The sequence below is a fragment of the Convolutriloba macropyga genome, chromosome 5 (genome assembly GCF_964194025.1).
Source record: "Convolutriloba macropyga chromosome 5, txConMacr16.3, whole genome shotgun sequence".
NCBI lineage: Eukaryota > Metazoa > Xenacoelomorpha > Acoela > Convolutidae > Convolutriloba > Convolutriloba macropyga.
Window position 1 is genome coordinate 30622798 of NC_134472.1, and position 15657 is coordinate 30638454.

Sequence of the window (15657 nt, forward strand, 5' to 3'; positions counted from 1 at the left end):
GCTTGTTCATGTCTCTAAATCAATAGTCAGCATGTCACAATGATGACAAACAAATGAGCATTTTTTAAAGACTTTTTTTTGCCGTTCATTAACAAAGTTTTCTACTTTTCACAAAGAAAACCAGGCGGAAAAGAAGTTCAAAACAAATGCATCTTTTATATCAAATGCATCTAAAAAATCACAACGATTGAAGATAACATTACGACGCAGAGGTATACCCCAAAATTGTCGCCTTAGTAAAATTGGCTCGAAAATTAGATACATACAATGAACGAAATTAGGAGACATCCTTTGTATATTACTTTTGAATCTTCCTCTGCAGACCATATCATGACAAACCAAACACCTATAAGATCCTAAAAGATCTTGCACCTCATAAGCTTGGTTCTATAATATAAACTCGTATAAAGTATTGCCTGCTTTTTTTGAAAAGCGCTTAATCATTTGGAGTTTTCAAATAATTAAGCTATAGGTAAGAATATTGTAAGATCTTACAAGAGGTCAACAAAATAAAAGAAAATGAATTAAGTCAAAATAAAGCAATCGCAAACACAAGAAAATCGCGTCTTGACAATCAAATATTCATAAACCGTCATATGTGCAAATGAAACAGCCAGAAATGTTCGAAACGACGCAAGAATCATAAATAGCGGATGCAACACAGCAACAAAATATTTACAGATGCGCACAAAATTTAAAAACGCCAACAACAAGTTTCTGAATTCCTAATTTCAATAATAAAGTGAAGGGTAGTGGCTTATGACAGGTTGGAATTCGTCAATTTTCCAAAAAAAGGAAAAAATTATTAGGAAAATAATATATCGCAGTAACTCATGAAGTGTAAATAATGAAAAAGTGTAAATTTTAAAATTTAGGAATATATTATATCGCAGTAACTCTCGAAGTGTAAATAACAAAATCGTGTAAATTATAAAAACTAGGAAAATATTGTATAGGAGTAACTCTTGAAGTGTAACTGGTAAAAAAGTGTAAATTTTAAAAAAGCGTAAATATTAAGAGAAGTGTAAATTTTTTTTAAAAAAAGTATACGTAAAAAAAGGTTAAAATTTTGTTGCTAAATTTGAAATTCAGTTATCTGGAGAGAGTACGAGATCAGACTAGGATAGTATATTAAAACCAAAGGGAATCTCTTATGTTGGCCATGATCTATATCAAGTCAATTGATGAGATTGGTAACCTATTTAATGACTTTGAATTTGAAAACTGGTATTTTTTTAATAATACACCTATAAAAATCATTATAAATTTGAATTACCTTTCAAGTTTTATGTTGTTCTCTCCATAAAAGAGTTTCATTATAAATAACTTTTCACGCTATAAATTTCCACCAGTGCGCATTAATGTTTCTTGTCACATGAATTAAAATTTTGTCATCACAGTTTTCTCATGCATGATATCTCCATTTAAATTAACTGTAATGTTTTTGCTCTACAAATTACTATCTGAACCATATAAAGTTCCTCTTTTTGCTAGTCTTATAATTCCTATTAACAATTGTAAAGCGTGTTCCTGCCTCTAAATCAATAGTCAGACAGCATGTAACCATGATGACAATTAAATGTGTTTTTAAAGACTTTTTTTGCCGGTCCCCCACGCAGTTTTCAATTTTTTACAAAGAAGTCACGGCGGAAAAGAAATTAAATACAAAAGCATCTTTTATAAACAAAGAAGTTTAATAAAATACCATAAAGATTGATGATAAGACAAAAGAAATCTCCAAAAACCTTTCTATGCAAAACCTACACAACACAATTTCAGCAAAAATTTATCGACAGGAAAAAAGGGTTCCTGAACAGATTAGGCAAAAAGTATTAATTTTTTGTTACTAGCTTATTTCTACGTTTGTCATTTGCTCTTTATTTTCAAATTGGAGAGAAATGAGTCTAACTAGTATATAGCATTATTTCAAAGTTAATAAAAAATAAAGACAAAGCAGAGAATTTTGATCTAAAATACCACTGTCCAGTGACAGTAAATAAGTTGAAAAAAGAATAAAACAGCATTCAATAAAAGCAGCATCTCAGCGAAAAATGATTGAACGACTGTTTTTCTCAACATTAATAATAATGTCGATCTGGTCCTAAACAACCATAATAACAAATCCACCCTCTCTGTCATGAAACTCAGAGAAGTTGCCCTAATGTAAAGGATAAAAAAGACAAAAAGACTAGCGCGTCCACTTTTGAAATTCAATCAAAATACAAGCACAGTGGCAATATAGGATAAAAATTGGTCCCATTCTCGGTAAACTACATAAAAATTAAACAAAAGGATAATTGATGCTCTAATGTTGAGATTTTTTATTTAGTTTTTCCTTATAACCCTGCTAGATTTTTTCATCAGAAAATTGAGTTCGCAAAAACAAGTATTTTTTGCAAAAGATAAATGCAGAGCAAACTTTTTGTTAATCAACTGCCAAATATCCAGAAAACAAATTTTAGGCTGAAATTTTGAGTTGAGGGTGGAAACGGAGCAAGTTGCCAATTTAGTACACTTTCTGCCATATTCTTAATTATTTCAATTATCATAGAGTTTTGAAAACAAACATTGTTCATTCTTACTCAAATTCAAAACTACGCAATTCAAAATCAAGGTTGAAAACAAAACGATAGTTTTTACATCATTTGAAATTTAGAAAAAAAATAACTTTTCCTCTTATTGAAAACTATTTTGAATATATTTTACAATCGTTTCAATGGATCAGAGAATTTTTTGATGGCTTATTCTATAAAATTTTGTATAGCTTATTTTTTTCTCCAATTTGTATTATATTGCAAAAACAACTATTGAGCGGTTGTTCTAATTTGTGGCTGTTTCTTTCTTTCTCATAACTAAATCATTTACAACAATCTTTTTCTAAAAACTGAATTTTTTTAATTGTAAATATGCACCTCTATTTGCACACATTTTTCGGCAATTTTATAAGTATTGGCTGATTTGTTGCAGCTAGTATGCTTTCGGTTTTCATTGTTGAGTTGTTTCAATAAACTAAGTGATGTTGTTCAAATATGAAAATTTGATTCTATGTCATACCAATCTATGGATGAAGCAAATTCTGTTCTTATTTCTTTAAATTGGAAAATTGTTGCCCGGCTGAAACTTTTTCCCCAAAAAAATTGACAAAAAAATGATCACAAAGGTGATTCAAGGTTCGATACATCAAATTCGAGTGTTTTATTTCTGAATAAGTTTGATGCAATTGTGATTTGTGATTACATAAAAGACAACCAAAAGAAAACAATAAACTCATGTTCTCGTTTTGAGATTGTTCAATAACGCAACTGAAGTTTTTCTAGAGGTTTACATTGAGATCAGGTAACTATTCATGCTAAAAAAGAAGTAATTTGAGTAGGGCCTCAACTAATTTTCGGAGCGTATGAAATTTTTCTGATGTTCAGAGCAAAACCATAGAAAAACAGTAGGAATTTTGCCATTTTTGATCAAGTCACTAAACCAGAAATTCCTTTTGATGATAGCTTGAAGTTTAACAAGCTGCCAAAAAATTGTATATCGAGGATATTGATCACCAAATAATTACTCTTTACTCCACGTTGGAGTTATTTGTATGGTCTCTTCTGGTGTTTGTTTTACAAATAGCTTGAGTTTTGTATATTTTTGTCACTTTCAGACGTGTTGATGAAAGAATTTTCCAACGAAAATTTACAAAAAAAAACATCAAAATTCAATGTAATCAGTGCAGTTTAATATCATCAGTTTTTCTGTAGAATCAATAAAGACATTTATTAACAGACACCACATTGCGTGTAGAAATTGAAACATTTCACAGCTAAAACAAACGTTAAGATATTTTTTGAAAAAACATTTCTCATAATAACCTGAGATATTGCATTTCGTTTGCTAGACTGACAGTAAAATTGATTGCGCATACTTTGTAATCCCTTTTATTAAAATACAAAAAATTAAGAACGAGGAAAACCGGTTTTGCCAAAAATAAATATGGATCCATGTAATCAACCAAAAACCAATAAAAATTTATTCCGATAGAAACTACAAAAAACACAAATGATGTCAAAATAACGAAGAACAAAATTGATCGTAATTTCTGCAAAAGCAACTTCATGTAATGCTCCCACTTTTCACTGCAAATGTTACGACCATCAAAGCGTAAATGTTTTAAAATTCAACGTTTAGAAACAGTAAACAATTGATCAGGCGCTTGTCTCTTGAAGAAATCATCTAAAGCATGAAAAAAGAATAATCATTATTGTTTTTCCCTCTTCAACAACTCCAAATATTATCTTCCTAATTTGTGCCACTCTATTGCTTTTACGTAATCATCGCTATTGAATTCTTGTGCGCATAAAAAAAAATTTGATGCAAAACAATATATTCAAAAACAGTGTTTGATACTTTGGAATTGTTTTAAATGTTTTAATTGATGTCCGTTCTTTGATGTCCCACGATTATTTTCACTCATTAAACGGTTCGATAAAATCGTTCATTTTTTCTCTGCTAACTCATTTAATGCTCATGGATTTTAAACTGCATAACAATAATGAGGGAGCAATTTGATATTCATGGGTTAAGTTTCATACAATTTTGACATATACCAAATTTTCATTATGAAATTCACCAAGCAGAGACTGTTCTGATTGAAGAGTTTTTGATTGTTGCTTTTTAATTTAACACATGTTGGTAAAATTTTGCTTATTTTTAATCGGAGAGGTTTGATTTCATGTATGAGGGTTTTTTAAAAAAACAATGGCTGATTTTGTAAGAAATAATCTAACTAACTTTTGCTCAAAATTACTTAAAGTTCAAGCAATGCTTTTTCTTGAAAAGCCAGAAATGTTTATAACTAAAAAGCACTGCTGAAAAATATTTTACTGTAAGTATGGAAAAACTTAACAGATTGGAAATACGACATGAATTTTTTTACAACTTTGTTTTATTGGTATATAGTTGCTAGTTGTATCCTTGTGAATTGTTATCTGTTTAAATTTCCTTTATATTTGAAATTAATTTTTTTTTTCGTATTTCACCTCTCAAATTTCACCAACCCAATTTAAGATCCTTAATGAGTCACTCGTTTTGAACTTATAAACAAATGTGTCTTCACATTTTTCTGACGGCTGCGGAGTTTCAAAAGAGTATTCTCAAAAAAGTGTCCAACCTTTGATTTATTTTAATTCTGTATTCTCTTTTTTGTCGTAGGAAAAAAAGCGTTGTCAAGTTTTTTATTCTCAATCATTATTTCGAAAACTATATTTAAGATCTGAAATGGTCTAACAATTTGTGTTTCTTAAAAAAGGCGTGCATCGTGTAATCATTGCGTTGAATTCTAAAACGCACGAGAAAGTGTGAAGTTTTATGTCTCTGCGAACATTACTGAGCAGCTTTGTTTTGTGTTCTGTTTACCGCGTTCCTATGTATTCCCTGGGCCAAGAAATTGATTTAAAATTTTTAAGACTAGCGGTTATTAAAAGATCGTCATTGCAAACGCTAAAATCATGGAAGATCATCGTCATCCGCAAAACTCTTTCATGGAAAATAGTAAAAACAACTATATAAACAATTAAATAGTAACTGTTCAACATTCAAGGCTGAAATAAATGTTATCGCAGGTTTAGGCCTCGACCTATGGAAAGTTAATACTTTAAATAAAGTGATATAAAAACTCTATGCTTGACTCAAGTAGTCCATGAGCAAACTTTTTCTCAAATTCAATGATCATCTGGTATTCAGCACGTCCCATTTTTTTGATGCCAGAGCTTTGATCAACCCAAAATTTCCATGAGAGACCCGAAACTTTCAAGTGAATTTTAAGACTGAGCTATTGCATATAACTTAGTTAGGGTGTATAGCCTTTCAGATTTCTCTATTTGTACTACTTTTAATGAAAGAATGTACTGTGTTATCTTAAATATCAAAAGAGGGTTCTTTTCCGTTTGTGCCCCCCCTTTAGTGGGTGCATATTATTTGCAACCCCCAGACGCACGCGCCAGATTTTTACATGGTAATTTACTATGTAATGGCACGTGTTCTGCAACTGGGGGGTGCATAACGTACTGAGGGGGGGGGGGGGGCAAAACGGAAAATATCCCAAAAGAGTCACTGACTAATTTTAATGCTGCTGAAATTACGATTGTTGGATATATGCTAATTGTTTCCAATCAGCCAGGCAAGTTTGCAATATCGCCCACTGTCGACAATTAATTTGTCTTACGAATTCAATGTTCCTTTTTTGGCAAAATTCTCATTTGGTTTCAGTTGAACAGCTGGCTTGTTGTAATGATGGTATGGGATGGCTCCTGAATTTTTGCGCATCCAGATCAAAATGCAAAAAGTTTGATATTGACTTATGAGTGCTTATGAACGTTTTATTTCTCGATTTTAACTGGGATGTTGGACCCTGTATTTATAGTCAACACTGACTCTCCCTTCTAGATTTTTGAAGACTTTTCATAAGTCGGGGTCTACACTAAGTTGTAGGATGAATGCAAAATAAGTGAAAAAAAGCACGTGGGCGCTTTGGCATAAGTAGACTTAGTTTGGTGACACAAAATAAATACAATTATTATTTAAAAAAATACATACCACCATTGATATGTAATTTTGGTTGGTAGACGCCAATGTGGTGAGTGAGTCAAATTTCACAGTTGCTGTGCTGTTCTTATTATCGTACTGAAAAATTTGCAACTTGTCCAGATGAAGATCTCTAAGGTCTATCTCATCGGTTCTGGGCAAATAATCATGGAAAAAGAGTCCTTCCAATGATTTGCTTGCACCCATCAAAAGCTCCCTCAATCCTTCGTGATCTTCCTAAAAACAATTTCGCTTAACACAGAATCTCAGTAAAGTGTATTCACAGATAAATTTCTAACTACGCGGGCATGAAAAACTTCCCTCAGCAGCGAGAAAAGGAAACACTTATCATGGACCACAAAAGCTGAGGTTCCAGGCCTATTATAATTTACTGAACAAAAGTAGAGTGGAAATTTATGCCACTAGTAAGCAAGGGTGAGAATTCCTGGGCAATGGTGCTGTTTTTGAAGAGCTTATTTATTCGGCTACTTACGTTAATTCAACTCACAAAAACCTGCTCTTGACATTATTTTGCTGTGTCCTTGTGAAATAAGATCACATTTCATTTAATTTTGGTATCAATAAAGTTGATGATGTCAGTGACCGTTGAATAATTAATTATGTTCTAAGGGCGTAAATTAGCTTCCATAAAAACAAGTCAAGCTGCGATTACGCTGATTAGGAGAGCTTCTCGCTATTCGTTAATTCAGTTGATCTCACTATTATGATCACTCCGCTGATTTCCTGAGTAGATCGGTTACTCCTCACATTTCTGCAGCTTTAAGCTTATTCTCTGTTTTTTCTACTTAACAATTGCTTTAATATTTAAGACAATCTTTAATTTGTCATCAGTTTTAAATCGCAAGCCTCATGATTTTTTTTACAACTTTATTTTCGTACAGCTAATTTTGCAAACAAAATTGCATTCATTTCGCACTTTTGTTGGGCAAACTGCATTTTCCGTTGAAATATGATGTTAATTTTGCAAAAACTGAATTGAACATATTACTCAAGACGCTTCCATGAAGATCGCAAATAAACAATTAATAGAATTTCATTTGGTTTTTTATTTGCAGAAATGAAAGAACATAGTTACATAAAACATAGAACTTTAAACTACATAAAACAAGCAAAACATCAAATAAGAATTAAACATTGCAAAATTCGCATTTGAAATCACCCGGGCCGAGATATCAAAATATGTAACATTGGCGTTGAATGCGTTGAATTTGCGTAAGATCAACGCTTGAGCGTAGCTCTTACACAATTCAACGCATTCAACGCCGGTAATACGTTTTTTGCGTTGAACATAACGTTGGTCTCACATATTTTGCGTTGAACATGGCGTAGATATTGCATGAATTCAACGCATTCAGTGCCAATCTTACGTAACTTTGCGTTGAATGCAGCGTAGATGTTATGTAATTTTAACGTTGGGGTACGGGAGTGCGTTTGGAGTGTGTGGAGTACGTGAGTGGCACTTATGGGAGTACGCGGGGGTTGGGATGGGGGTGTAACGAAGGGGCTGGAGTACTTGGGAGGGGTTAGTTGGATGATAGAACGAAGTAAGTAGGCACAATTTTTTGTGGTCTCTTCAAACAAATCAAAAACCGGTTGAGCGCAAGAGACACTGGAAAGAATTGAAAGTACCCCCACCCAACACGGCGACGTTGTCGTTTCTTCAAATCAAGAATTGAAAATGGTCTCAAAATTCGCAGTTGCAATTAAATGCATGACCATTGTCCTTCTCACCTCTATAGAAGCAACAGGGAAGATAAGTTGTATGACAGATGAAGATTGTAAGCCCGGGAAATCCTGCAACCCCAGGAAGATTTGCGTCAGACGTCGAGGAGCCGCAATCAAGCGACAGTTCGGATGCATGGAAGACTCCGATTGTGATGAGGGATCATTTTGCAGCGATTTGAAATTTTGCGTAATTGGAAAAAGAACGTAGAGAAGCACCCCCTTACGAAAATTTTGAACTAAAATTTGAGTAACTAAGTGTATACAGTCAAATTCCTGATTATTTTGAAGCCAAGTAAGCTTTAACCTTTCTATTTTATCATGTTTGGAAGAAAAAAAAGAAAGCAGAGAAAAGTGGCGCCAAAACAGAAGAAAAATGGAATAAGATCTACGCTGAATTTAACGCTAAATTATGTAAAATATGCGCTTCGAAAATATGTGAAGCATGATTTTACAGTGCGATTTATAAGGAGTGCAGTTCGTAAGCTAAATAATGTTCTGTTGCGCAGTGGTTGAAGTTGCCACAAGTAACCAAGAGGTTAGTGGTGCGAGTCCCACACCCAGAGGTCTACGCGTAGATTTTATGTAAGATAAACACTAATTTCAACTCAAAATTATGTAAGATTTACGCCTAATTCAGCGCAAAATTATGTAAAATCTACGCTAAATTCAACGTAAAATTATGTAAGATTAGCGGTAACTGGCGTTGACAAGTCGAAATTTCACCGCATGTTTCTTACATAATTTTGCGTTGAACGCGTTATATTTTGAAGAAGTAAATTTAAGGCATTCAATGCAAAATTATGTAAGATAATTGCGGTGAATTTTCCAACTTGCCAACGCCAGTTATCGCTAATGTTACATAATTTTGGCTAAATTCCTCGACTCGAGCAGCACACTTATCAGAACATGTTGCAGAATAGTTTAAACTGCCCTGTCAAGACATAGTGGATAATTTATAAACATTTGCAAATTTATTATAATTAATAGATAATTTATAGAAATTTGCGATGCCTCTTATCCTACTGTATAAATTGTTTCTATGTGTGAACAGTAAAGTATACTCTATAAAAAGTTCTGCATTTTCCGTCTTTGACCCAGCTTGCATAACGTGCAGGAATAGCAGAAACTAACTTTTAAAGCAGTCCACGTATCCCTGCAGAAGTGTACACATGTGTCTACTGGTTCGGGAACATGTGTGCATACCTGACCACAGGGTTGAGATCAGGTGTACACACCTGTCCAATGGTTAGCAATCAAGTGTACTCACCTCTGCCTACCGGTTCGAGCGAAGGGCAACACAACTTCCCAACAGTTCGAGCGAAGAGAAGAACACAACTTCCTACAAGTTCAAGCGAAAAGGAACACAGCTTCCCAATGGTTCCAGAGGGGTTGAACTCAGTGGCGGAAAAGGGGGCGGGGGAAGGGGGTGGTCGAATGGTAGGAGGTTTGAATGAGGGGTAGTAGGGGTGAATACATGGGAGGGGGTTTGTTCAAGTGGGAGGTTGGGGATTGAATGAATTGCAGGGTTAAACGAGAGAGGGGAGGACAAATGGGCTGGGGACAAATGGGCTGGGGACAAATGGGCTGGGGGTGGAGGGGTGTACGAGTGTAGGGGATTCACGAGAAAATAGGTTAAAATCTTTTTTTCCTAAGTTTGTTCGGGAGGAAAATTTTATACAGAGTAATATTTTTGTTAATTTAGTTAAAATCTACGAAAATTTGAATGAATTGGTTAGAAAAAAAAGTTTAGTGGATGTCATCCTGCTTTGTAGTGTTTTGTAATGTATTTTGTAAGTGTGTTTTGTAAGTGTTCATAATGTCATGTTTTTTTCGACAAAAGAATTTTTTTTTTGAATATGTGGAACATTTCACTCGGAGCAAAATTGATGTTTTTCTATATTGAATTATAAATTACTACTGAAAATTGATAGTGTGATTTCTTATAAAACTAAATCGAGTCTTTGTGTGCTTGTTTTTTATATTTCTTTTCCATTTGAGGCCTGATTGTCTAAAAAAGGTGCCGTAATATGAAAGTTACAAGTTCTGAAACAATGCAATTTTTGTAAAGTTGGCAAAAATTGTTGGACCTTGTTGCAGACGTGACTTCAAGAGTTCTCAGGCTAAATCTTTAAGACTTTTAACGTTCTAAAATTAAAATCCTTTCAGATAGTTTATAATCACTGATATAGTAAGTGAACATGAGCTGAAAAGATAAAGACCAGCTAGATAAGTCAAATTGAACTTAATGCTCCGAAATTTTCTACCCACTAACACTTGAATACAAACGAAAATCAATGAAGAAATTGAATTTCAAACATTAAAAATGATGATTATAGAATCATTTCAACAAACTGAACTCAGAGGTATATGCAGGAGATTTGATTGAAACAATTTCCCAGAGTTTTACTTCAAATTCAGTGAGCCAAAATTGTTTGGACGCTACAATTTTTATTTAAAATCTACTTCTCATTTCATGCAAAAAAATAACTGTGCAAAATTGAAAAGGTTTAAGTTGATGCAAAAATGAAGAAAAACAGACAAAATTGAGTTCTTTTTTGATTGTAGTGGTTCACTTACTCTGGTGTTAATAGAAGAATACCGCTCAGTTCAGCAACAATAGAATGAAAATAAGAACCATTTTTGGGAACATTTTAGAGAAAATTAGAAATCGAAACCTAAAGCTTCCGGAATTTTACTCTCAAAATCAAACCACTAGAAGCTCAGTTGAACTTCAGGAGTAGCTTCGCCGATAGCCTCAAGCAGATACTTCAGTGTAAGGCTATCATCAGAACTAGAGAAACCGTTATTTGATTATTTTAACAGTAGTGTCAACTTGTGAGATGAACGCCTGAAAAGATAATGACAAGCTAGGTTAGTCAAATTGAACTTAATGTTCCGAAATTTTTCACGCGCTAACACTTGAATACAAAAAAAACTAATGAAAAAATTGAATTTCAAACCTTTAATATGATGATTATAGAATCAGGTCATCGAAACTAAACACAGAGGAAATTGCAAGAGATTTCATTGAACCAATTTTCCGAGAGTTTTGATGTTTTAATTTGAAATTCTGTGAGCCGAAATTGTTTGACCGCTTAAAAATTTACTTAAAATTTACTTCTCACTTTATGCATAAAAATAACAGCAAAATTGAAAATCTTTAAATTGATGCAGAATTTTAAAAAAAGGGGGACAAAATGGGTTTTTTTTTAATTTTCGTGGATCACTATCTCTGGTGTTCTAAAAAAAATACCGCACAATTGAGCAACAATGGAATGAAAAAAAAAGAATCTTTTACTTGGGAACATATTAGAGAAGATTAGAAGTCCAAACATAAAACTTCCGGAAATTTACTCTAAAAAATATACCATTCGAAACTCCGTGGAGCTTCGCCGATAGCTTCATGCAGATACTGCAGTGGAAAGCTATCATCAGATTTACAAAAACCGTTAATTGGTTATTTTAACAGTAGTACTCAACTTGTGTCTGCAAAATCCAAGTAGCCTCAAATGTTTCACTCTGATATTCAAGTTGTTAATATCATCAGCGCTGTGAGATAACTTCAGAAGATGGAAATAGAAACGAAACGGAGCTATTAGAAAGTACAACTGCAAGAAATCACAAATTACTAAAGAATACAAAATTAAACATTAAAGAAAGAATTAAACAAAAGGCTTAGCAATTCGTCTCCTACACATATTGGTTTTAACAAAAATATGGCGTAAATAAAATTGGCTGTTCTTGATGAAGCACGACATAGAAGAGATGTGTTGGTAGATAAACTTTCACGGGCTGAACTTTCGCAGGCGGAATAAGAGTTTTTAACAAAGTTAGAAACATGAGTTATGAAAGATGGAGAGAACAACAAAATGATTTTTACAGTAAAAGTTTGATATTTACAGGAGAGATCTGATTAATAGATCAAGATAGTGAAATGCGTTTGCGAGATGAAAAACTCTTAAAGTCTGCCTTGATATGTACCCATTATCAATGAGCAAAATCGAGATAGGCATCTGATGAAAACATTGTGATTCATAGCGCTAGGTCCACGTCATATCAAAATTTGTCGGCTCTTACAAATGTCTCTGAAATTTTTATCAAGGGACCCAATAAATGGTAAGCATTTGCACTTCTATAATGTTTCAATTACTCTTCCGGAGGTATCATAATCTTTCAGTTTATGATGGAAAGATTTTACATCAGATAATTTTGCTTTGGTAATATCTAATTAAATTCATCGGTTTGAACCAAGTGATGATTCGAAGCTTAGAGATTCCTCGACTCGATATTAATTGAGTGACTTGAAAATTTTTGGCCTTTTCTGATTAAACTGGTAAGTTGAACCTTCTGATGTACTAACTAAAAGTTTCACCTTATTGTAAATCGAAATGCTTACATCCCCATTCAGATTTAAAGGGATTTAGTGGTGTCTGTTCCCATCAAGACCATTCTGAACGTTTCCCTCTGTGATACTGGTATAACTTTCGTGAAAAATTATGCTGCCAATTTTTGAGTAAGAACTTACTGAATTGAAATTGTGCCATATTATGTCTTGTGCCCAGTGAAATGAAATGTTGTCTTAATCTGTTTGCGTTTTGAGTGTTTAAACGGGTTATAGCAAAGCTTGACGCAAATGTGTTTGTTCCGAACACATTCCAACGGATCTTTTTTCTTTGAAAGCTAACATCAAATCTTGCAGAATCTTTTTTATTTATAGTGCTTTGTGATCTGCTGCTGCCACGCCCTGACTTTCTGCATCTGATGAAGAAGGATACTTAGCGTCTTTAGTATAAGTAAGCTTCAACTGTTTTGAACCTTGCGAAAATCTTTCTGTAGTTGTTTCCCACCCTGCAGTGTTGATTTGTGGGTTCATTCAAGTGTCTGGAAAAAATTTTGCTTTAAATATGTTATCTGGATTCGTTTGTGTTGCCAGACAAAGAAAAGAAAGCACGAAATTTTTGCAGATTCTCGAATATACTTCTTTGTCACCACTCGGTGCTGACTGTGAAGTCATAAGTTCGAGTCGTCTGGAGCTCTTGAGTGTTTGCAATTGCTCTTTTGAACCCCTTCAAGAATTTTCTCTATGAAAAATATTTGGTGAATTGTAATTTTTCCATATTTTCATCTGATTCTTAGGCCCAGAAGAAATTATAGTCTCTCCTGCCTTCCATATAAAATTTTGCTTCTAGAACTTTCTTGACATCAGAGATCAGAATTTGCCAGTTGTTAGCAACCTTTTTTACGCCATAAACTGATCTGATTAGCCAATGTACTAACTTATCATCATCAGACCAAGGTTCACAAATTTGTGGTTGTTCCAGATGTACATCATCCCCTATTGGGGAACGCAGGAAAGCCATGCTGTTAAAAACTAGTGAACATCAAGGTGTTGTTTCGCCTATAAAAGAATTAGAACCCTGATTGTCTTTGGCTGACAGGTAGGTACAAAAATCTGAAAGTTGTTCAGTTTTTCCACTTCCTTGAAACCTTTTGCAACATAGCAAGCTTTGAGCTAGTTGAATACTTGACCACTAAATCAATTTTCACTTTGTAGATCCATTTGCACGGGATTACGTCTGTATCTCTGTGTGGTGATAAATCCCATGTCTTGTATTCTTGGAGTGCATTGACCTGGACTTTTATTTCCCAGCGCCAATGGTCCCAATCATCGTTCTGCCTGCTTGATAGACTGTCTTGGGTTCCACATAGTCATCCTTAGTCTCAACAATTTGAGTTCACACGTCTCCAAAAACATATGGAACATTCCTGCTGGTGTTCCTTGTCTGGGCTCTGCAATTTCTGCTTGCTTCTGTGTGTCTTCATTGAAGCCAGCCGTCACAGTAATTGAACAGCCTTTTTGTCACTGCCGTTTAGGAACTTTGAGACTTTTTCACTCCATCTTGTTGCAAAAGATCCTTCATCTTTGCTGATTGCTCAAAATCTAACGCCTCTCATCTCAGTTTTTTTAGTGTTCACCCCCTCTACAACATTGCACTCTTTTTTTGTTGCAGTACTCTAGCCCTCTCTCTTTCTCTCTCGCTCTCTCCATCTCTTGTCAATGTCTGGTTGAACATCATCTGCGTGCAGCATTCCAAGTTTCCTGATTAATTGATTATTGCATCTGGAACTGCACTTACTTTGCCTAAGACTGTATGCAAACAGGGTATTCGTTTTGTTGTTCCCCTTAGTGTATCCCAAAAACCTTCCTTCTAGTGCGCTGTGTTCAGGTTGCTGACTTCTCTGTCCTACTTCCTTATGACGCCGCTGCAACCAAAACTATACATCTTGTTAATTGATAATTGGTTTTTATATCTTCTCCTCCTCGCCTTACAATTCAATTTTTTGAACCTTGCTGCATGGAAAATTTCTGCTCTGCACATCATCATGAACAGTTTTGATGCATTGAGGGAACATTTTGCCATGTCCAGCAATGTCCTGATGCACCTCAATGCTCGCCTAATGTGTTGTGGTGAGTCTGGTGTGATTTTCTCATGTATAATGCCTGCGTCTAATCACTGCGTCTTTAACTGCTCTGAGAAAAGCTGCTTTGCATTAACTGGCGTCCGCTTCTTGAGCGCCCTCACCCTGGGTGCCAACTTCTTCAGGACAACCAGTGCTCCATTTTCTGGTTTAATCAGAACCACAAAAATAATCTTTGTTTGCTGGCCTGCGGTCAAAGTGCGGAATCGGAACCCCGACATTGAGACAAGGTGAAGTTTTCTCCGAACTTCGTGCAACTTGAGACTGATGAGAGGTTTGAAGAATTGTCAGGCGCAAGCAAAATTGTCGTGAGTTTATAAGGAAAGTTTCTTTTTTGAGATTCTGCTGTTCCTCACACTGCCACCTTCCCCAATTCTAGAAGCATCTCTAATGTGACCAATGAGGACCAAAGCGATGAATAGGGACTCTGACATTGCTTAAATTGCTTCCATAAGTTTTGTGAGCAGCTCTTTTGCTCTGATGAAAAGTTTGTCCGGATCCGGATCCAGATCTGCAGTTGAGTCAGCTGTGGAATTAAAGTCACTACTGTGGTTGTCTCCACACTTTGAAAATTCTCCTGCAAAAACTTTCAAGCCTTTGTTCGGTTTTCTATGCTGTCAGCTCGCCACATAGTCATGTCTCACCAGCGTGATGGTTGTTGCATCTGGAGTCAGTGCCGGATTACAACACAATTTTTCTTTTTTTGATTTCAACAACTTCTTTCGTATATGGGTCCTTTCCAAACTTGAGGTTTTTGTTCTAATCATTACTTGCCTCACTGCCCATTGATGAATGCTCATTGGGTTGCTCCGCTGTCTTGAAAAATGGCTTGTAGAACCTCTTACTCTGCATCATTGACACAAA

General features: G+C 34.7%; 2 protein-coding genes across 2 annotated transcripts in view; one reads left to right on the forward strand and one right to left on the reverse strand.

The window, feature by feature from the left end:
- The window catches only part of LOC142339313 (activin receptor type-1-like), a 361804-nt gene that overhangs the window by 89753 nt on the left and 256394 nt on the right, over positions 1-15657 (forward strand). The window lies entirely within an intron of this gene.
- Positions 1-15657, reverse strand: part of LOC142339943 (uncharacterized) — a 58403-nt gene that overhangs the window by 40402 nt on the left and 2344 nt on the right. The window contains exon 2 of the mRNA XM_075390312.1: positions 6580-6804. Coding sequence (XP_075246427.1) covers positions 6580-6804 — 225 coding nt within the window. The remainder of the gene's footprint in view (positions 1-6579; positions 6805-15657) is intronic.